This window comes from Tauraco erythrolophus, chromosome 12, assembly GCF_009769465.1.
Source record: "Tauraco erythrolophus isolate bTauEry1 chromosome 12, bTauEry1.pri, whole genome shotgun sequence".
NCBI lineage: Eukaryota > Metazoa > Chordata > Aves > Musophagiformes > Musophagidae > Tauraco > Tauraco erythrolophus.
In genome coordinates this window covers 12,705,215-12,727,876 of record NC_141476.1, presented here as the reverse complement: position 1 = coordinate 12,727,876, position 22,662 = coordinate 12,705,215, and the positions used below count along the sequence as shown (strand labels likewise).

Here is a 22,662-nt window from a genome sequence, read left to right as displayed (position 1 = left end):
ACCATGGTTTTCAGGTGAAAACTGAGTTCAAAAATCAAATGCCCTTTTTATTCCTTCTGTTAAAAATCCTTTCCTAAATTAAAAAAAAAAGCGCCACACCACAAATCTTGCTATAAATATGAATTAAAGTTGTATTATTAATTTTCCGCTGGGGAGCCCAGCAGTTCAAAGGGTGGTGCTGCAGTGCACTGCCTGCTTCTTGCTGGATAAGCCTTTGAAATGAACATGATTTAAAGAGACACTGTCAAGCATCTTTTAAGCCTGAAATGACCTTTGAAAATCCATTTAGGGATTTGAATCTCTCCCCTAAACGTGAGATTTGCTTCTCTGTTTAATTGTTTACCATGATGAGTTTTTAAAAATTGATGCCATAAAAATAGAAGCAGCCATGCTGTTCCTTACGAACTAATGCGTTTTTCACTTCCTGGCGAAATGAAATAATGTTATAAGTAGTCTTTATTTTTTAATAAATGTGGAGAATAATCTTCTCCAATTTAAAGCAATTAGACCCGCTGACAGGGAGTTGCATACATCTGACTTGTAGTTGTGTTATGTGACTAAAAAGAAGTGCAAACAATGAAAAAGGGGGGTTGTAAGGAGACAGAGAAATCAATCAGTTTTACTACCAACGTGTAGGATGATGGTGAATATGGAACATGGGAAAATTGCGGATTATAGAAATGGTTGAAAACTATCGGCACATCTCTTCCTCTTCTTATTCCCTGCTACTGCGTGATTGTCCGTACAGCATTTTTTTTAAGCCATTGATGGTAAAACATGCCCATGAGCAATTTCACATGATACAATTTTGCAACACTTTAATCCATACAGTTCATTAAAAATAAACTATTAAAACTACCACTCAGTGTTGCATTCAGATTTTTAAATTCTATTTCTAGATAATGGGGATTGTTCAGTGAAATTGCAAACAATCTAGCAGCTATCGTTCTAATTATCACAGTTGTCCATATGTTCATATGCAAAGGGAATTTTTGCAATTTCTTGGTCTCATGCTGTGTGCTTCTATTATATTCTTCTCTCTGGATCTGGTTTCATGGAGTGGAAACTGCAGAGAAAATTTGTATGTGTGTCTGTCCTTTATGGACAGAGGAGTGGGGAGAAGTTTGTGTCCAGGCTGCGTTTTCCTCTTTTTGAAGTCTGTTGTTGTATTTTGTGTTTTCCTATTGAAGTCCTTGTCCCTTGCTACAGGATAGCTTTTTAAACAAGGGGATGGATATTTTAGTGCAGGATCTCGGGGAGCAAAGAGGCTTGCCCGTAGTACTATTCGAACTGCAGAGCTGCGTAGAAGCTGTGTTCTAGTTCTTACGTGTACAAAAGCAAGTAGATGAGAGGTTTTCTTTCCTCTCTTGAAACACTAGATAGTTTCTGACCCTTAAACACTAGCGTTTTGCTGGTAATAAAATAGAAGAATGCCTCCAACTGTTAGTTTAGATTGGAGTGGGAGGTGGTGGGGGCTAGAAGGGAGATGAGAGAAATGTACTTGAAACAGTGTAATAAAGCTTAATTGTATTAGTTTTGAAAAAGGTTTTCGATCTTCTCTGTGGATGATTTTATTCCTATAATGGTTGGAAAGATGGAAAACACAATACAGAACAATCTTTTTTATTAGCTGTTGCTTTTATATTATTCTGCTTTTATTTGTTGAATACACGCAGACCTTGACATATTTATTTATTTATTTTTCCTTCCACTGTGCTAAAACCTTCCAACTCTGTCTTAGATATATTTTTATATATCTATGTATGTATGTGTGTGTCTATATTAGAAAAAAGCTGTCAGTTAAGGGGATGAGGTGGGGAGGAGCTCTGAAACAGAAGTTTACTTTCTCCGCTGTTCTCAGAGGGGATGGTTATTTGGAGTTTGGTCACTGGTAGCTGGGAGGTGTTGGGCTGGGACTGAATGAATGTGATGGCTCAGTGTCCAGTTAAAGCTAAAATTCCTCCTTCTGAGGATCAGACCATCAGGAATTCTTCTCTCTCGTCCCCTGCTGTGCTTGTCTATAGCTCAGGTTGGCTTTGTCCCACTTCTGCGTGATAACAGCATTCAGCAGTAGGAGACTTGCAGACTTGTCTTTGGAGGATGTTTTCTTGGTAGGATGTGAAGAATAATTGTGTTCTGTACTCCTTACATGTAGTAGCTGCTGCACTGAATCAAACACAGAGACTGTCCTGTTTCTTCTGTCAGTGGTCAGTTTTCAAAGACTTTGAAGGAAGGTGCAAAAAGCCCCTCACCAAAACAAAACAACACAACAAAGATTTTTGGAGAACAGCTTTGTGAAGAGTATTCCTAAGTGTTGTCAGTCGGAGGCTGACGCCTGCCCTGCTGCAAAAGAGTTTATTTTCATTCAGTATTTTTATTCACTGTAATGGAACTTGGATTACTGCCATCGTTCTTCTATGTCTCAGGCATTTTTCCTGAAGCCTTGTTTAGCTCTTTGCCTCCAATATCACGTGACAGTGCCACAAGTTAACTTATATATTCTATAAATTCTCTGTTACCAGTTTCAAATACTTTTTTTTTCATTTAATATCCTTTATGTGAAAGAGATGAAAGGAATTCTCTTCATTATTCATTATGTGTAGACTTCTGTTCCCTCTTTTACCTTCCCATTAAGCTGAGCAGTCCTCACCTTTTCAGCCTCTGCTTGTGTGTTTTTTTTTTCCAGTTTTCTCATTCTACTTGTTTGTCTTTGGGCCCTTTCCCCCTTGCAGCTCTGTCTTTGAGATGTGTTAACCAGAGTTGAACTCAGTAGTTCCCTTGAATGCAGCAGACTGTGTGAATAACATTATCCTTTTATTTTGTAATCTCTGAAAGAGTACTGTAATCTACTGGACAGAGCACAGAACTGGAAGCAAAGAACTGCTCGTTTTCTAATAGCTGTTTCTCTTTTGGGAGTTTGAAACAATTACTTAGTCCATCTATCTCAGTTATTCCATCTATATGATGGAATAGCTTATAATGAGAGGGCAAAGTGATGTGAAACAGTAAAGCTATAGAAATGCTAAGAAGACTTTGCCTTTAGTTTTACATGAGATGAACTATGGGTGTACCTTATTTCAAATAGATCTTGAGAAACTCAGTTTCTCTAGGCAGTCTTATTAAAATTTTCACAGGAAAGGACACATATGAAAAAATAATTTCAGTATTTCAGCTTTTGGACTTTTTCCTACATCTACTAAAGCACTGGAAGAAATAAGATGGTGAGTGCAGCAGTGCTGTGTCATGCTAAAGATCCACCTAGTTTAATATGTTGGTCCTGACTATGGATGTCCCGGGATGAGCATAAGATCGGGGCAAGTATGTGGGATACTTGCCCCAAATGCTTTGATCATCCTGACTGGTCATCTTTGAAACTTTTCCGAATCATTTTAACCCTCCATGAAAGGTGTGAAACAGAACTGTGCATGCAGTGCTCAGGATATGGGTGGACCGTGAATATATATGGTAGCTGCATCAGAATCACTGTTTCGTTCTCTATTTGTTTGTAGTGCCTGACACTTGATTTACACTTCTGACTTGTGTTGAGCAAATGCCACACACTACTGCTACTAGCAGCGTTCAGCTGATTTGGGTGCAGATTTGAATGCATGAAGTAGCTGTGCTGGGATTAAACCCATGCTGTGATTTGTTGTTGGAAGGTATTCTTCCCACTGCACCCTTTGTTACCAGTTTGTCAGGGGTTGTGCGTATGTCAAGGGGTGGTGGGTTTCGTTCTGCCTGCAGTGCAGTGCATGCTCTTAGAATTTTTAGAATCAAATTTTATTGAGCAAATTCCTTTCAGAGGATCAGAACACTGGTGATGCCCTTGGTCTTCCTCACTAACTGGTAGTTTGTTGTGGTTGTGTATTTCAATCTCTTGGGTTGTTTGTGTGTTTTTGTTTTGGAGTGCCTGAAGTATTTTAGTAATTATTTGGAAGATTACAGGGAACAGATCCTTTAAACTGACTATTTCTTACATGACTGTGTGTAATTGCAGGATTTTGGAGCTGGCGATACAGACATTCCATTCCACACCTGTGTTTCCAATGTGACTGTCTAATCTCCAAGAAGTAATCCATTAATGAGACCTGGATAATTTATTATAAGCAGTTAAACTTCTAACTCTGACTTGTTAGAGTAATTTTACATCTCATCTGTGTAGTTTGGAATTTTTTCACAAAAAGTGGGTCATGTCTGAACTGTTTTGAAGGAAGATTTGTACTGTAACGTTTCTCTCGGTGGAAAGAATGAGAGTTGGACCTAATAATCTGTAAGGAAAACCTTAGAAACACTCAATTTGAGAAGCCTTAAGCTGATGTTCTTTCATGCATTTATGTTACTGCAAAGCAGGGAGGGAGGTGGAGGGAGCTTGGTATAAACAGTTAACATATGTACTGCTCAGAATTGGGATTTTTGTTAAGAATTCCATGTATACATTGTCCTGCATTCTCCAAATGAGAAACATCCTTTAAAACATGTAAGAAGGAAACGCAGTCTCTCCTGGAACCCTTCAGATGCCAGGAGGTTTAACTTAGCATGTTAGCTGTGTACTTTCTCCCAAGTAAATATTTGTTTGACTCCTTTTGCTGGGTTAAACCTGGCACAGGTTAAGGGCAGTGCTTACAGTGCAGCAAAACACGGGTGGCTCTTTGGCGTAGTGTGAAACGGCAGAGAAAGGCTGAAGGTAATCTCGGCAGATGAAGTGAAACTCCTTGCTATAGATAGATGTCTCTTCTTTGTTTGGATTTTCCTAAGCTCCAGCTCCCACGTTATCTTTTATTAGGTGGCTGCAGACTACTGTGAGCAATGGGTACATTCATACGCGACGTTTTTCTGCTTGTAGTTTTTCAGAACAGTGAGTAGCACAACAGCTATTCATAAGCTGTAGGGTATTTATGCAAGTGGAAAAAGAATGCATTAAACAAATACCTTTTTTTATTTTTATTATTAATAAGGTAGACTACCACTTTCTCTCTGCTTAGCTTCACAAATCTTGTAATTTTGCGTGTGGCATTCACCTTGTTCGGTTTGTTTAAATTAATCTCCTTTTGCCCTTGCACTTACCGTTTAATTCGTGTTTGTAAAGCATTTAGGATTTGTAAAGAACAGGAGGCAAACTTATTTTTGTTTGTTATTCTTATTGGCTTTGATCTTTCTTCTTGGAGCAGTCTCCCACTGCTGGTGCACCAAGGTCACCCCTGCATGTGAGTTGACTGTCATTTCTATGCTTTTTTGGCCAGTAACTCATCTCAATAAAAATCTCTGCAAATAAAGCGGCAGCAGCCTTGAAAAAAGAAGCCTTGCAGAATAGTATGTTCATGTTGGGTCTTCATGGTCAATTTTAAGCAGATTCTATAGGGCTGGACAAACTGAAGTCACTGGGCAAAGGTGGCAGAGGATTTCTGTTGAAGGGGACAAGGAGTCATTTCCTGGAGGTGGGGTCCCAGGCTGCGTCTGCACCCGGGAGACCTAGAGAGCACTCACCTACCTTTGAAAAATCAAACTGTGTTGAGATGTTATCTTCAACCGAACCCTCTGCCCTCTCACTGGGAATTAAAGATTCAGTGCCCTTTTCTAAATGAGCTGATATGTCTTGGCAGGTGTCATCAGCACCATTTACTTTCTCAGTAAAATGGAGTGTAACATCTTATGGCTGCATGTGAGCTATTGTGTGTGTCTAAGGGCTGCTTTGTTGCCTCTAGTCCCTGTGTTGCCAGCCATTAGCTTACTGCTCTAGCCACTGCTGTGGGGGACTTTGAGGAAGAACACCTAGTACGAAAGCAAGTTCTGATCTCAAAAAGTGTGTTTCCCTTTCAGAAGTGTCACTTGTCCCTGCCTTCATAATTGAGCCTTACAATATTATTTACAATTTCCATCTTTTTCTTACCTAATTTGTTCAATTCTCATCTCCTGCCTCTGCTGCAAACCCTTCCTCCTACAGGACCAACAGTGCTTGATAAGAACCTGCAACAGCTGTGATTCCAAAAAAGCAGTTTGCCTTTTAGGCCAGTGGAGCAATATAAGGAAGCACTCAGTTCATTGAGCTGTTGATTTAATCTTCTGAACACAAGAAGAATAATCCCCAGTATAGTTTTCTGAAGTCGGCTGATAAGATCCATCCTAATCAGCCAGATCACTTCCCAGTCACTTGGGCCGTCTCTCCGAGGCTGTGTGGACATTGTCTTCCAGTTGACAGTGGCTGTAGCAGTGATTTGATATTTAGAGAACCGAAGATTTTGTCCTGTGTGCACGTTAAATTTCTGAACAGGAACAAAACGAAAAAAGAACAAACCTGAAATTGTCATCTCGACCAGTTCTGACCTCCCATCCTCTTCCTCTTCTCAGTTATTCACAGACATTAAATGTCATGCGGGGGAAGAGGGGGAAGTACGGCATCCATAATTTCTTCTTTCCGCTGGAATCTGTGAGGGCTGAACAGCATCTCGGGGAGGCTGCCTTCCGAATGCTTCTCTGTCATCCCCCTGTCTGCGGGGAGAGGTTGCTTTGTTGCTGCCGCTGGCCGCCTCACAAACTGACTTCAGTACCCTGTGCTCAGTTCACCCATTTAATGGCTGTTTTGTTGGAAGCTTGTAAAGTTTAGTAGTTAATATATCTCGGTACACCAGCTTTTAGAGATCAGATAAATTGATTGGTAATTTGATAAACTCAAAAGAACATCTATAATAGGGCGAATAAAATGTGTTGGATGTCAGCACTGCCTCTCTGCCTTCTCTGCGGTGTGTATGTTCTCTCTGCAATATGTGTTGACTGATGCACAGTACATCAAATTACAAGCAGTGTTTGTGCAAACAGCAGCTAAGTGTTTGCTTCCTCTTCGGTGTGCCCGATTAGCGCAGGGACGCGTTTGCAGTCTGCGCCGAAGGGCGAACTGTCAGAGCCTTACGGTGGTTTTGTTTCCCTGGCATTTAGAGTACCTTTGCAGAGGGAGAGGCTGATGCTTATGGGCTGCTTCATCTTGGAGCAATCCATCCTCAGGCTCGACTTGTGAAATAAATGTGGCAATGTGTGGTTTGAACTTAGTGTCTTAACACTGAATTTAGCAGCTGAATTTAGATAACAATCTGGTATCTGGTCTCATCAGTGTATCACTATGAAGACTTGTTAAAGGCAGAACAAAAAGACCTAGAATGTGGTCTTGTCTTTTTGTTAGAACTCAGCACCAGAGTATTTGTCAAATCTAGTCCAGAAAGAGCAAAACAAGGAGTGCTTTTGTCTGACTTTTGAGAGCTTTCCCCATTATCTAATATTTCAGATACCCTCCCCTGCTGTTTTTTGTTCAACCCAATTTTCCCTTTATTTAATTCATTTTCTTATTGCCTAATGTTTAAATTTGTTTTCTCCTTCTTTGTGCTGTTTATGTGCTTGTTTATAAGCAGAATGGTATTTATAAATGTGTGTGTATACAGCTAGCACTGTTACCAGTAAAACCAGTGCTACTCTTGTAATGAAAAGCAGTGCTCACGTGCACGTACATATACACATGTATGCACGCACTCTGTCTCTCACCTTTTTTTTGTGGTTGTACCTTAGCACCAACTACATTATCCTGCTGCAATAAATACCAGTGCTGCCTGTTATTTCCGTGTAATTCGCCAACCAGTGTACAATTAATTTTTGGCCCTGTTAGTGCAGTATTGGCTATTTTATGAAACTGTGGAGAGTTCGCACAGTGAATTGATTAAATATGTTCCAGACCTTAGGCTGGAGTCTGTGTGTCTGCTGGGATTTGGATGATTGAAGCTTGCACTCCACTTGGGATATTCCAGATTTAGGCTTAATCTTGGAAATGGTTTCAGGTAGACAGAATTTCCCTGTGTGTGTGGAATGCACTTGCATATAAGAGCCTGACTTTGGGGAATCTGAGATTTCTATTTCAGCCTGCAGTGGTCCTTCCACCTGTGGCAGGAAAAGGTCCTTAAAATTCTGGTTCTGCCCTTACAGAATATGCTCTCATCATGTTAATGGAAAATATGGCTAATAATTACTCTGTAAATTGGGCAGACTCCACAGAACATCTCAAATTTGTGCTGAATTAAGTAGTCCAGAGATCAGACTTTAAAAAGGGACTACTCTGTATTTACAGCGGCTGTACCTTCTGAAGTGAGTGTGTTTACTAGTTTACTGTGGGTGTGTTAAATACATGTTTCATGACAGCCTAGGGCCACTTCTCTGAAGGTTTTTCCCCATCTGCCAGTCATTTTAAAGAAACATAAATAAAAGAGCTATTCCAATTTCTTGAACATATAATGCATATTCCCAAGAGACCAGAGTGACTCAGAAGTAGATTGTAAATAACATGTTTTAATGTTCTTAAATATATGTGCACCATCAGGCTCGCCATGAGGTCTTGAGCCACTGCAAATAGTATTTGCTTAGTCTGTCACAGACTCCTGATCCCAGGATGATGTCTGGTGGGTTTTTTGTTTGCTTGTTTTGGGGCTTAGCTGGTGGTTTGGATATGTACTCTGCTGCACCAAGAATGATCCCACACAGTTTGCAATTAAACACCTTGACTCAAATGAGGATTACCCATTCACAGTCCAGCCCCATTGTAAATAAATATAAAATAATGACTAAATTTTTTTTGTTTTTATTAAAAATAGTAAACATACATCTCATATGTACTAGAACTGTCTGGGAATTGGACCCTGACAAATGTGGAGAGGAGAGTTTTGCCCTGGTAGGTGTTCACTACTGGAGTGGCCATCAGATAAAAGGTGCTGCCCTGCACAGAGGACAGTGATGGCAAGGAACGGCCACAGAGCCAGAAGACACCGGAGGCCACTTAATCTGTGTCAGCTTCCAAGGGGCCACGGAGTAGCGAGAGAGGGGAGAAGGAAATGCGGGAGCTGAGATAAAACTCTAAGCCTCTGATTTGAGACGACTTGTAATAGCTAGGTTATTTTAAGAGAAGAGCTGGCTTTGCTTTTCTTTTCCTTCCCAATTACTGCATTTCAGGTCATTTCATAGGAAAAAAAGGCTTAATTCCTTCTCCTTCCTTCTCCCTCTCCGTTCTTCTGAACAGAAGCCAAATTTTTGCTTATATAACTTCAAGCTGCAAGGTTGCTGTAAGTTTGCACGCCTGGGTCATTCAAGGAGTGCCTGGATTTTAATTCCACCCCCCCTCCCCTTCCCAGTGATGTCTTATGGTGTACTGGATGGTATACAGAAATCATCTAATTAGCCATGAATGCAGCAAGCCTTGAACTGGCTGGACTGTGGTTCTTGAAACAGAGAAGACGACTCATATGGGTGTGTAAAAAATACTGTATCGTGTGCTTGCCTGGGCATGTATATGAATTTAACTTCATTTTTCATAATAGTTACGTATACCACAAAATTTCCTTTAGCTGTTCAGGGGATTAAGCGTCGTATATGAGACCTTTCACCTTTAGGTCATTTGTTCAGATACAGCTTCTGTTAGCAGCAAAAAGCTATTACTTCCTGATGGCTAATCACTCATTCCTGTGGCACCGAGATAATAACTCTTCCTCCAGTTAGAGGCAAGGGTTTGTTGCAGGAAGAACAAAAAAAAATAATAATTGTGTCCTAGCTGTCGGTTTCTATGATAGGCAAAGGGCGTCCCGGTGAGGAACACAGAGTTTGTCCTTGTCCTTGCCAGCTGAAAATAGGACAAGGCTGGGTCTTATGTTTGTGTGTTCGCTTCTGTGCAGAGAGGATTTGACTCTGGTTCTGTTTGTGGTGTTTGTTTTTTCTCCTCTCCTGTTTTTTCTCCAGCAAAAGCATAGTTCTGTCCCTTCTTTGTGTTCCTGTGGTCTGATTTCTGAGCCCAAGCTGTCCCCAGTTGAAGGGCTAGAATTTTTTGTTGGGTCTTGTTCAGTAGATAGAGGTGAAAAACTGATGCGTTTTTTTATGGCCTGAAAAAATTCACTTACAATACTGTTTCCCAAGCCTTTCCTTGTTACAAAGTTTATCAGCTATGGCAGCAAACCCCAGACAATGATGATGCTTCCACCAAAATATTTCTTTTGGAGCTTTAAGCCTACTTTTATTTCTTCCTCATTTAGTCCCGAAGTCAAGGTCTGTGGTTGTTTGCATGTAGTGCTCCTTACTGGTAGAGACTGTTTAAATTCTGAGAGCAGGTTTAACTTGCATCTCCAGGTGTATGATACACTATACATCTGACATTCTTCCGTTCATGTTCCTGAGATGCCTTGGCAGCAAGGCTTCATGAGATTTTTCTGGTTTAATGTTAATAAGTAAGTATTCCTATTATTCTGTAATGGGCTGGAAGCGAGAAATGCCTTGTTCCCTTTCCTCCGCCTGGGTTCTGTAAGGGAAGTACAGTACTAAGCTGGTGGTGGCCAAATGCTATTGAAGGCCGTGGGTGACATCATGCACCAGGGTTGTGACAGTCATCGGCTGAAGGAGTGGTCTCTGCCGCAGGATGGGAATGAAGCATTTGTGTGGCGGCCTCTGCGCTCTGTGGGTGTTTGATTTTCATGTTAATATTTACGTCTCAATAGCCCTGCTGGGAAAATGCCTCTCACCACCTGATGGGCGAGCCCTGGTCCTTCTGGGCTTGTCTTTGGAGACTTCACCAGCTCTTGCCAGCTACAGAGACATCTCTTCAATGCCTTGTCCTCTTCAGAGGAGGCAAAACTGCTCCATTAAAAACCACGTGAAAGAGAAGATCGCTAAAAGCAGAGAGAATGAGGCCGTCAAATGACGGAAAGGAAATTGCTTACAAATTTCTTTCTTATCCCTTTTACCATCCCTTCTTCTTTGTCCTCCTTGGCTTTTTTATCTTAAGATAAACATCATATTTATTTTCTGTATACTGTGTGGAGAATTTCAATCTGTTTTGAATAACAAAATAAATATAAAAAGATACTAGTGTTCTTTCCTCTGGAATAACTGATGCCTTGCAGGGAGAACTAGAGGTTATATGACAGTGGTATTGCAAATGCAGACCAAAGGAATCTGTGTTAATCCATTTTCTTTTTCTTGTTATCAATGTTTCATTTTATACTTTGCTTTCCTTTTAAAGTAATAATCAATACTTCTTGGTAGAAATAGCTTAATAACTTTTTTGCCAGCTGTAAAATAAATATACTGTTGCTTTATAATGCTTGCCCAAATATTACTAATAAAGGGAAATGACATCAAGTTATCCTTGTAAAAGTACTTTTGAGCTGTGGAGCTGGGAACTTTTTCCAGTTATTCATTAACTGAGGTTTCTAGCTCACTGGAAGATAAGTGAACGCTGTCCTCATTTAAAAAGTGAGACCCTAATGCTTAAGGTTAGTATTTTCTATAATAGCTTTTGTTACTTCAATTTTTGGTTGTCTGGGTATGGTATATTTCTTCAGATGTACTGATTACCTATAACTTGAGCTTGAAGTTTTGAATAATGAGCTCCTGAGCATCTCCAGACAGAGCTGTGAGCCAGCGGGCACTTGTGAAAGCGTGGATTTGTCTGTGTCATTAACCGTGTACAGTGACCTGTAAAGTCCTAGCGGTCTTTTTGGCTGTAATCGTTAAACCAGCCTCTCCTAAAATGGGAAGAGAAGCTGCAAGCGCAGTGAGAGAACCCTGACTGAAAATACAAATATCGTCAGAAAATGCTCTGGGAGTAGTAATAATAAAGAAAAAGTACAGTGGCAAAATAAATTGCTGCTGATATAATTTTTCTTCCTCTCCCAAGTTTGCCTCTAGTATGGCAGTTTTTTCTCCCTTCGATAAATAAATGCAAAGATGAGAATTGCTGCCAAAACCTGTCACATTTCTGGAACTTTCAGCCCCTGATTATTCACATTAAGCCTTCCCCCCCCAGCAGTACAGTATTCTGAATATGTACACCCACCATTCTGTCAGATCTGTGCAGTCTGCGTCTGGTTCATCTTCTGTGTCTTTGATGTGCTCCATAACGTAGGCAAAGAGAGGTCTGATAGTCTCTCTAAAAACCTGACAGTTTGTGTGACAATCTGTCCACGAATCCACAGGCTCCTTGTCAACCAAATGAGCCTTTGAATATCAGAGGTTTTCGGAACAGTGCTTGCAGCATTGCATATGCACTAAGGGGAGAGTACAACAGGCTTCCTTGTAACCTGAGAGATGTCTGCATTTTCCTTAATCATTCCAGGGACATCTTATCATTGCTTCTTGGCTGGTTCTCAGCCCCGCACATGTCGGGGTTATTTAGCAAAGCTTGTTTTACTGGAAACTGCACATGGAGAATAATTTGTAGTTGGAGATAGAGGAAAAACCCTGGGAGAGGGTGAAACTTGCAGGCTTTGGTATACTTCTCGTTTTTGGGGGTTTGTTTTTTGTTGGTTTTTTTTTTTTTTTTTATAGTGACTCTCTTCCTTGCAGTTCCGTTACTGGTGCAAGTGCAAGAATGTGATGCATTTTCTTCAGTGCTCTCCAGTCCTCTTGTACATCTTCTGCCTTGGGTCCCTCCTGTTCTGGCTTCCTTTGGGAATCCAGTGAATTGTGTTCCTTCCTTAGCTACCTGTTGTGGAAAAGAATGGGGTCATGAATACAATTTAGATTTTTAAAATTGGAACAGGAACTGTTAACTGGGCCAGCTGCTGCAGTTTATAAATGGGGCTTAGGGATATTCTCAGCAGAGAAAGACGGGAGTTTTAGCTGCAGCGTGCCGGTCCGAGGTGGTAGGAGTTCTGTTGGAGGCTCTGTCAAATACCAGCTTTGGCATGATGGCATCAAACCTATAATGTTCCTCCCTTCCTGAAATAAGCTCCTGTGATGGGCCTGACGGGAATCTTTTTTAATCTATGACAAGTACTTGATGACTGCCAATTTTCTGTTGTGTGGTGTGTTGTGGGGTTTTTTTTTGTGTCGTGGCTTTTTTTATCTTTTTTTCCCTTGGAAGTGCTGGTCAGCCTCCTGGTGAAACTTTCAGCTGCATACGTTTGCACTCTTGACATTCTGACAGTTCCCTTCTTTCCCTCTTGTCCCCGTCCTTTAGCGCTGATTCTCTACACGCCTGTCACTCTCGCTTGGACGATGCCCGGTTGTTAGAGGCAGCATCCTGTGATCCAGGCGTTCATCCTGGTTGTGTGACGGGTCGGCTGATAGGACCCAGGTATCACTACGGGACTGGTTGTGCAGCTGCCCAGCAGGGGCACAGGGATTTAGCAGGCATTGTCGTGGCCTCACAGTCATGGACACTATGTTATCTGTGCAGGTCAGCAAGGTGTAGGACTTCTCTGAAGCTGATGCTGAAAACCCTTGATGTTTAATCAATGCCTGGGAAGCCTGTTTACCTGCACTTGTCAGGTATAATTGATTCGGGCATTTACTGTGAATTCCTCACCTAAGACTTCTCACTCCTATATTAAACTTCCAGCTCGGAGGAGAGTGGAGCAATACTCTCCTACAACAGTTTTAGCATTAATCTGGGCCTTTCACATTGCTGTTGCTGTCCTTGTCAGAAAGCCTGGGTTGCCTGCTGGCATTTTGTGGCCTTTCTCTTTGAAGGTGCTTTTACTTTCCAGAGTTTGTGTTTAAAGAATTACTAATGATTTATTTGCAGTCTCTCAAAACGCTGTGCTTTAAAGCAGCCTCATATAAACACAGTGTTTAATTATTTCTGGGTTTTTTTTTTTGCTCCTTCTTCCCCTTTTAATCACCTTTGTAGTAATAATTTCTTTGTTGCTGGCTGTCTTTCCGAGTTGAAGATAATATGAGGCTTTTCTGCGTGTTTCCAGTGAGGCACTTGCAGCTCTTCAGAGACGTTCCTAATACCATCTTCCTGTGGGGTACCTGTTTTAATTGCACTCCTCCCAGGGTACCTTCGTAGAGACAGTCTGACTCTGATGTGTGATCTCGGTCTGGGTCTGTAAACCTGTTTTCACCCAGATGGAGTATCTCTGTGTAGGACCTGGTTCTGGGAAGTCCTAGGGTGTGTAGCTTTGTGTGACTCACTGTGTAGCTTAACCTTTTTGTGCCTAGCTTGTTATCTACAGGATAAACCCAGCTGTTTTGTGAAGATTGGTATTTTGTGGGATTTTATCTTTGCGAAGCTTTCTAGATATGCTACAGAATTAGTATTTTACTTTCAACTCAGGGTAATATTGCAGTCGTGAGAAGATCTGTTCAAACAGGAATATACTTCTGCCTATGAGTAGTTCAACTTTCCTGTGTTGTTACTTGTGGACATTGCTTTTTTTCTGTCTTCTCTGAATCTTAATCCAAAATTTATGATCTCACAGCCTATTGCCGAAGGAAAGAATAGAACGACACAAATTCAATGCTCTCATTTCATTATTGGTCTCAGCGGGAGGAGTGGATGAACCCACACATGAACAGCAAACAACAGAGCTGTGTTCAAAAGTTGGCTTTGAGTGAAAAAAATTTTCTCTGTATCAGCAAGCTGTTTGTAGTTGCTTACATCTTTTCTCTGTTACCTTTTGAGAAGAAAACATTTGAATTCGCATAAAAGCAGTTTAACCCTTGGCTTCTCTGCTCTCGTGATACACTTTATATGCATATTTCTCTTCCTTGTTTAATCAGCTTCTACGTGTATGTGCACTTGTGCTTGATAGGAAGGAGAAAACGTGAACAATATGTTTTAGCTAAATGCTAGCAAATACCAACAAACAGGCTGAGCAGGAGCTCAGGAGGTGAAGAGATTGCTTCTTGCAATGTGTCCTGAGAGTCCCCAAATCCCTGTTTTAGACTGAAGTTGATAGCAGTGATTGATTGTGTAGGTTGATTTTAACAGATCCAAAGGGTGGTCCAGTGAACAGATCGGTTCAGCTCCTCTGCCTCTGTGTCGGCGAGAGGGGTGCAGGTAGATGGGGTAATTTTTCAAATCTGTTAGGAGCCATTTGCATGAGACTTCTGAGCGATGAGAACAAACAACCTGATTTATCGTGCGTGTGAACCAGCGACCCGGTGAGCTGTGGGGAGCCCGAGCGTACCTTGGCTTCCCTGGGGCAGTGCTGCGAGCAAAGGCGGTTCCAGAGCCTGCGCTAAGCCAGGCTTTTCTGTAGCTTCCCGCTGTTCCTCGTGGCAGCAGCTGTGCCCAGGGCACGTACGTGTTCCCCGTCCCCAGGCGCGTGCGGGCAGGTGACAGTCGTGCTGCTTATGGTGTGAGGTCTTATTTCTGACTCCAGAAGCAGCTGGAAGCAGGAATTTGAACATCTCCCGGTTGGCATTTGATTTATGAGAAGCAAACTCTGCTTTCCTTTCCCTTTTCTCTACCAAATTTGTGGTGTTTCCTGCTTGTGTGGCGCACCGCGTGTTCTCCCGCTGCATGGCACCGGCTCTCGCGCTCCGTTGGGCTCGAGTGGGGCTCGTGGCAGGAGGAGTGCTGGAAGCTGGCGAGCACGGACGGCAAGAGAGGGGATCGAAGCAACGGGTCTGTCAGGTGCGAGGCAGATTGTACCATCTAATCCCCCGGCTGTCGTCTGCAGCATTTGTCAAGGCCGCCGCTGGCCTGCTCCCTTTCATCAGAGGTATCACTGGCATTCATCTAGGCTGGCAGCATTTCAACAGCTGTTAATCCTCTTTGTATCTTTAAGCACTGTGACCACTGACAAGCTTCTGTACTTGGAGGTGTCAAAATATCTCAAGATAGCTGTGGTGATGGTGGTTGGTTGTTTTTTTTTTAATCCAAACACCTTCTGATCTATTGGCCCAGACTGAACCTGATGGAGAAATCTGTGTCCTAGTGTCAGGTTTTTGCTGCTGCTGCTTGATGTTCACAAAGAATTTTGCCTAAAGTCTGATTAATTTCTGGTTCCTCTCACTCATGTTGTTCGGTTTTCTGTTTTACGTGTTACTGCAAGTAGTGCATGTTTCACTGAAGTTGTAAGGAATGTGGTTTAATGTCAATGTGAGAATGAGCTGGCAGGGTTTTCTCTTTATGCTTCAATTACTTTCCCTCCTGAAATAACCCGGAGAACTCAGTCTTCTGCTACATTGTTTTCTTGCTTTCCTTGCTATATGTTGTGGAAAGGGCCTGGGCGGTGTAGCGAGGTGGTGTAGTCAGTGTTGGAGTTTCTCTGCGTGTTTGCAGCCAAGGAGGAACGCTAAATTAAAATTACTCCAAATTTAGCTCTAAGTTTTAAAATTGGTTTGCTTTGGAAGGGGAATTTTTACTGCAAGGGTGTTTTGGGAGGAGTGGGGAGCAAGGGTATAGCAGCAAATCTGTTGTAAAAAAGCAGCAGGGTGAAAGAAAGTGGTTCTGTTGGTCTTTAGGCTCTAGTTATGTATTTTTATAACTTCTTGGTGTTTTTATTATTTGCTACGAACCATCATTTAATAGCAGGGGAAAATCTTTCACACTAACATTTCTTTGTTTAGTTTGTTTGTCCTCTCTGGAGAGCTCTCTCCCCATATGACAAAGCTCTGATGTTCTGAAGTTGGCTCCCCTAAGGCTCAGCTTTATTGAGTGAAGTGAAACATTTTAGGTGGTTCATTCATTCTTTCTGTGTCTCTTGTTGTTTGAGCCCTTATGGTGTCCTTTGGTCATGTTTTTAAACTTACTTCTGCAACTAAGACTGCCGGGAGCTTTATTTAATAATAGTTGTGGTCTCATGTTCAACTTTTTCTTTGTGAGCTGCCATTTTATCTCAAGCATCAAACATTGTGAGAGTAAATTAAAAGCAGCGTTGATGTCTTGTAATTTTGTGTTGAATGTTCTCTCTTTTACTGTGCAGCTGAATATCGTTTTATGAAGCAAAAGGACTTCACTAAGACTACGGGCAGCTCAGGCTTTGTTTCAAGTGCAAATACCACACCTTGATCCTGCGGAGTAGCCTTTGTGTGTGGGCAGCTCTGCTGAAGTCACGTATAGGTGGTTCCCGGCTTGGTTCTTTGGTTTGCAACCTTATTATAAATCCCTAGTTTTTTTGTAGGCCATTGGAACATTATTCCCTGCCACAATGTGTTAGGGTAAAATACTGAAAATGAAGCAGATCTTGCATCTGAAGTCATAAGGATGAGGATACCTGGAAAACTATTCTCTGTAAATAGAAGCCCCAGATGACAGAACCTGCCATGACTGTGCCCGTGCTGAAAGGCCTGTCTGTTGCTCTTTGAGCCTGTGTTTAGGACAAAAGTGAACACAACTTTCCCAAGGTAAGAAGGGATCTAGAGGCCAAGGAAAACCTGTTTAACAGATCTGCTTGTTAAACAAACTCAGGTTTCAATGGTAAAACTCTGGGTTTCTTACTTAGGGGGAAGCATTTAAAGGTACTGATTCATTGGAAATAGTGCTTCCTTGGTTTTTAGCAGTTTTTTTGGGGGGGCGAAGGCGGCAGAGAGGTCTGATTGAAAGGCAAGAGGCCCACTTGGATCACATGCAAAAAGATGTTTTATTTTTCTTTTTTGAAACTCAGCAGCTTTCATCTTCAGGTCAAAGGTCTTCTGTGACCTTCCTTGATCTTCACATCGTGCCATGTGCCTTATGTTTTCTTTGAGGCCAGGTCTCCTCCTTTCCTTCACTGAGATTCTTGCCTTTCTGTTCAGGTTCTCACTTGCCTGCTTTTCGTCAGCTTTAGGATCCAGAGCTATTTCGTACTGGTTGCTTTTCCAGCTATTTTTTTCCATGTTTGTAGCTGATGTTGTTAAACATGGGGCTGACCATAGTACTGGGCAGTTGAACCCACTCTGTAATAAACTAGGTGAGGTTGTGCCACAGCCACTGTAATCGACAGTTCAACCAGAAAATGAATTTGTTGGCTATTTTTTTCTTTCTTTAGGTGGGTTAAATGCCAACCTCATGCTGTGTCTCACGTACAACATATTTGTTCCTGTTTTCCTCTCCTGCTGCTGCTTCACTGCAGAGTGCTGCAGGCTAATAGTATCTGACGGGGCTACTTCCTATTGCCTGAAAAATGTTTAATTTTACTACCTTGCTTTCTCTCTTTCCCACTTTCTCTCATTTTGATATCTCAAATCCAGTCCCTTTGAGAAATCAGACAGTAAGACATATGAAAATTGCTTGGGTAGTAATTGGAGAAACGATGAGACTTATAAAGCCCATGGAGGTAACATTTACATCTACTTATTCACATTATTTAATTTTTAATGGCAAATTTAATTAATGAAGTACAGGTCTTGTGGTTTCATGTGTGAATAAGTAACAGCAGGGAGCTGAAAGTCGTGAGGTCTGTTTACAGGACAGAGAGAAAGGCTCCATTAAAAGCTGAACTTTTCATTATAGGAAGGAGGAAAATGGGTTTAATAGCATAGAAGTTTTACCATTATGTAACAAGTAAGTAAACGAAAACATTAGTGACAATTTGCTGGCGAAATGCATTTTGAAGTGGTTACTCATCCATGATTTCTTAGTTTAAGTCTGTCTCCTAGGTCAAAGTTTGGAAAAGCAAAGTCTGTTTTGTGGTTTTCTTTGGTATGTGACATAAATTCAGGCACCACAGATAAAACGCTTAAATATAGCACCTTGAAGCCTGGGCTCTGAAAACTTGTATAAACCTTCCAATTAGCTGAGCTTCACACAGCTTCAGTGATACGGGCAGCTGTTATCCCTGGCTTGCAGATGGAAAATGGTGACTTGCCCAAGATTGCACAAGTGGCAGAACCGCTAATAGAACTTGAGTTATATCTGTCCTTTCCTTTTTCTAACCATCGAACAATGTGTGTCGTCTCATCATGCACAGGACCACAGCTGCATTTATGAGAAAATAAATGAAGAAGGGTAAGAATAGTATTCTATATAAAATGACCAAATTTGGGGAGAGACGAAATAGCAGCTAGAACCAGCCCTAAGTGAATAGCTGTCCTCGCTTTCAATACCATTTTCTCACTTTTTTGATTGACTATTGCATATTTTCTGCATGTGCCTTTTCAGACTAAAGGCCTTGCAGATGAGCTTTGAGTGAGGCAATTGCAGCTATTTCAGTATAAAGTCCACAGGCTTTGCCTAAAGCAGCTTTATCAACAGTTTAGTGACACAAGACCTTGCAGCGAAGTTGCTGGGGGTGCATGGCCGTTCCCTCCTGCTGCTTGTGCTTGGGAAGCTTGTAAGAATTCGTCCTCCACGTTCAGCAGCTGAGCAGTTGTGAACTAAAACTCTTTCTGTGCAAGCTCAGGAGAATTTAATGCGAACCTCTTAAGCCCTGCAGCAAGACACTCCAGACTCTGTTTGGCAGTGCCTGAACTGATACCTGATACGCCTCCCGATGTTGTTAAAAGGGAAGCAGGCTGCATAATTTTCTTTTCAAGAATAAGTAACGTTAAGTAGAAGCACTGAAATGTAAAATGGATTTTCCAGTGCTAGCAGCCAGTTTTGATACTTGCATGTCAGTAACTTACAAGATCGTTCACAGCAATTAATGAAAAAAGAGAACAAAACACAACCAAAGTCAAAATAACTCGGTGCTGGAAATACCTTGGGTTTGTGGTTACATGGAATAATCAAAGCTGGCAGTTGGTTGTTAGCGACCTTTTTCCCCTCTTTCCCTTCGCCAAGGTGAGGCATGGAGTGGAGGACATGTTGTGGCCTTGATGCATTTCTCTGAAAATAAAAATCAACTTTTAAGCGTTTTTTTTGTGTTCTTTGAACTGAATATGCTGTTTGTTGTTGGAAATCGTTATTAATTATAGAAGATAACTTTGTGACAGGATAAGATCTGAGATACCTTTAATTTTAGAGCTGAGCTTTATATTTTGTGTTTCAGAATGCGGAGATCTACAAGCTGACATCTGAGCAATACCAGGAGGCAGCCACCAAGGCGGAGGAGTGTATAAAGTGAGGAGCCATTTTTGTTCTTTTCAGCAATTCCAGTTGCATTTCATAATGGTCTGTGTGTAGCCTCTGGATATTCCCGTAAACGGGCTGTGCAGTTACATCCTGTCAGGTATTTAGGAGGCTGAAGAGTTGTAAGCTAGCATCCTCTCTTTCTGCACCAAGCTTGACAGAATTTAGTGTAAAGTTGTTAGATCTTGCAAGGGAGGGAGAAGACATGGACTTAGAAAATTCACATTAAATGGGAATATTTACTACGGTTTTCAGAAAGGCAGTGGAACATGTTTAATCTGTTCAAGCTTTGACCTGACTTATTTAACCTACACATTGCAGCGTTAGGCTAGTGCATGGGAATAGGAAGAATGGCACCACTTCTAAGGTTTTCATTGTCCAGGGAAGAAAAAGGTGAACAGCCTAAATCTTAGCCATGTACATTTCTATCAAAATAGAGTTGTAATTATCATGAATGTTTTCTTAGAATGGGTGCAATGATTTTTCTGACCTTTTTTGTTGGCCTTGGCACAATCAGCGGACATTTTAATGTTGTCTTTTTAGCATAGGCATATTTAGTGTCTAAATTCCATTTGTATTTGCCAGTAGTGTTATATAGCTTATTGTTCCACATGCACTAACAGCTGTCCAAGAAAAAATATTTTCTGTAATTCTTTAATATTAATGAGTCCAAAGCAATTACACTGTCAAGAGCAGCGCTCAGATCTCAGTTGGGTAAACAGTTGGCCAACAAGCACTAAACTGGAGTAGCAACATATGTAGTCCAGTTGGGTCCAGTCCAGACTGTATGATACTTAATTGCATAAATAGATAATGTAGTAGTGATGAATATGTTAGTGGGGTGTGCAGTATATTGTGCTGTCTTTATTTAAAATTATGTTTGGCTGCCAAAGCATCACATAACCTGTTGTAATTTCACATTTTTGTTTGGACAGTCAAGCAATAACTTGCTAAAGAAGCCAAAACAAGGCAGCTAACACATTGCGTGCATTTTCATGCAGTTTTCCATAGTAGAATTCTAAGTTCTGTTTTTAAATAAAATTTTAAAAATTCATAGGACATAAAGCTCTGACAGTCTTTGATCAGTTCAGTCTTTTCTTGAACTTGTCTCCGCAGGTCTGCGATTAGTTGTTGGAAATACGTGCAACGATGATTTATCCTTGTGACTTTGTAAAGGAAGAGATTGGGACCTTGGGTTATGTTCTCTACTTGCTATTACATACTGTAACTAACCTATTTTTTATAGTAGTCTTAAGTTTGGTTCCTGAGGTTTGTTTCATTTGTTCTCTTCTGTTTCTTGTGGAGGTGAAGACTGGTAGCGTAAGAAACTCGGGAATGCAACCATTTCTCATAAAGGACTGAGACCAATGCAAATGCTAATGGCTTCTTTATTTTAAGATTCAGAAAATGTTTGTATGGTCTCTTAGGGCTTCCTTCCCCTTTTCTTTGAGACTTTATCATCTCCCAGTCCCTGGCTTCTGGCCTGATGGTACAATGCTTTTCTATTTGATGGCAATATGAACTTGAGCCATCATAAAGGGACAGATGCCTTGGGCTGCCTTCCTTGCAGCCGAAAGGGACACCTGCCCTGATGTGAATTTTGTGTGAAAAGATAACGTGGCTGGGAGGTGTCTTGAGAAGGGACAAGCTGTGAAGCCCTAGTGAAACTGAGGAAGAAGGTGAACATCATACTTCCTATTTCTTTACAGTGTAAATTGCCAGCAATAGCCAGGATTGCACTGAGCTACTTGTTGGAGTGCAGGATCTGGGACTGATAATGCCCTTTGATAATTGCACATGCATGAAGAGTCATTTTTTTGCCCCATCAGCCTGCAGTGTACGTGTCTTTTACAGCAGTATGCAATGATGCTTTTTGGGATTGTTACCTTGATGTACAGCGCATCGTATAAACACTATCAAAGAGCACCATGATAAGGCTGGGACAGGGTCAGGGAAACTTCCTTTGTACATTGACATCCCTGTTTCACTGCGAACTCTTTGACCTGTCCCTGGCACTTGTGCCTTGTGAGCCCAGTCTACCCTGTATTTGTTGTGTTCTGCCACTGTGTATCAGCATAGCTGATGGAGGAAGAGGGGAATAGAGCTGGGGCTCTTCCCACAGCGAGTACCCTGTTTTTTGGAGTCCATGTTGAAGCAAAGGTAAGAAATATCTGAAAAAAAACAAACCAGTGTTTTCTTGGCATTTATTGACTTTTGTAATTCTTTTATCAGCACCTACAGCTCTGCACAAGTGGTTAAATGTTTATCCTGATTTTGGGTGGGACAGAGTTAGTTTTCTCCCTAGTAGCTAGAATAGCACTGTGTTTGAGATTTAGTGTGGAATTTGTTATGAGAAGAATGTTGGTAACACACTGATGTTTACAGTTGTTGCTGACATCTAGGACTTTTCAGCTTCCCATGCATTGCCAGTATGCAGGTGCACGGCAGGCTGGGGGGAGCATGGCTGGAACAAAGGACCTACAACTTCTAGCTTAGGATTTGAGTTTAGATTAAGGGTTGAGGCCCAAATTGGCCAATGGAATATTTCATATCATGCAATGTCATGCCCAATGTATAGATGAAGGTTGGCTGGGAAGTTTGAGTTCTATCTTTCCTTTGCTCTTCCTCTTCCTCTCTCTTGCTCTCTTTGAATGTCTTTTTAAGACTCTTGCTCTTCCAGGATTGCAGTTTTGGGACTTCTCTGTTTCAGGATAGCTAGCCAGGATAGGACGGGCATTGGTCAGTGGGTGCAGCGCTTTTTTCTGTATAATATTATCATTTATTATGGTGATGCTTAATTTAATTTTTTATTACTATTATTATTATGTAATTGCTCTTATCTCAGCCTATGGGTTTCCTTTGATTCTCTTCTCCATCCCCCAGGGGTGGAAGAGGCTGAGCATGTGGCTGCGTGGTATTTAGTT

At 41.4% G+C, this 22,662-nt stretch overlaps 1 protein-coding gene across 6 annotated transcripts in view; it reads left to right on the top strand.

Moving 5' to 3' along the window:
* Positions 1-22,662, top strand: part of CHCHD6 (coiled-coil-helix-coiled-coil-helix domain containing 6) — a 115,907-nt gene that overhangs the window by 41,709 nt on the left and 51,536 nt on the right. For all 6 annotated transcript variants that reach the window (XM_086618900.1, XM_086618904.1, XM_086618902.1 and 3 more), the window contains one exon: positions 19,659-19,729. In XM_086618900.1, coding sequence (XP_086475026.1) covers positions 19,659-19,729 — 71 coding nt within the window. The remainder of the gene's footprint in view (positions 1-19,658; positions 19,730-22,662) is intronic.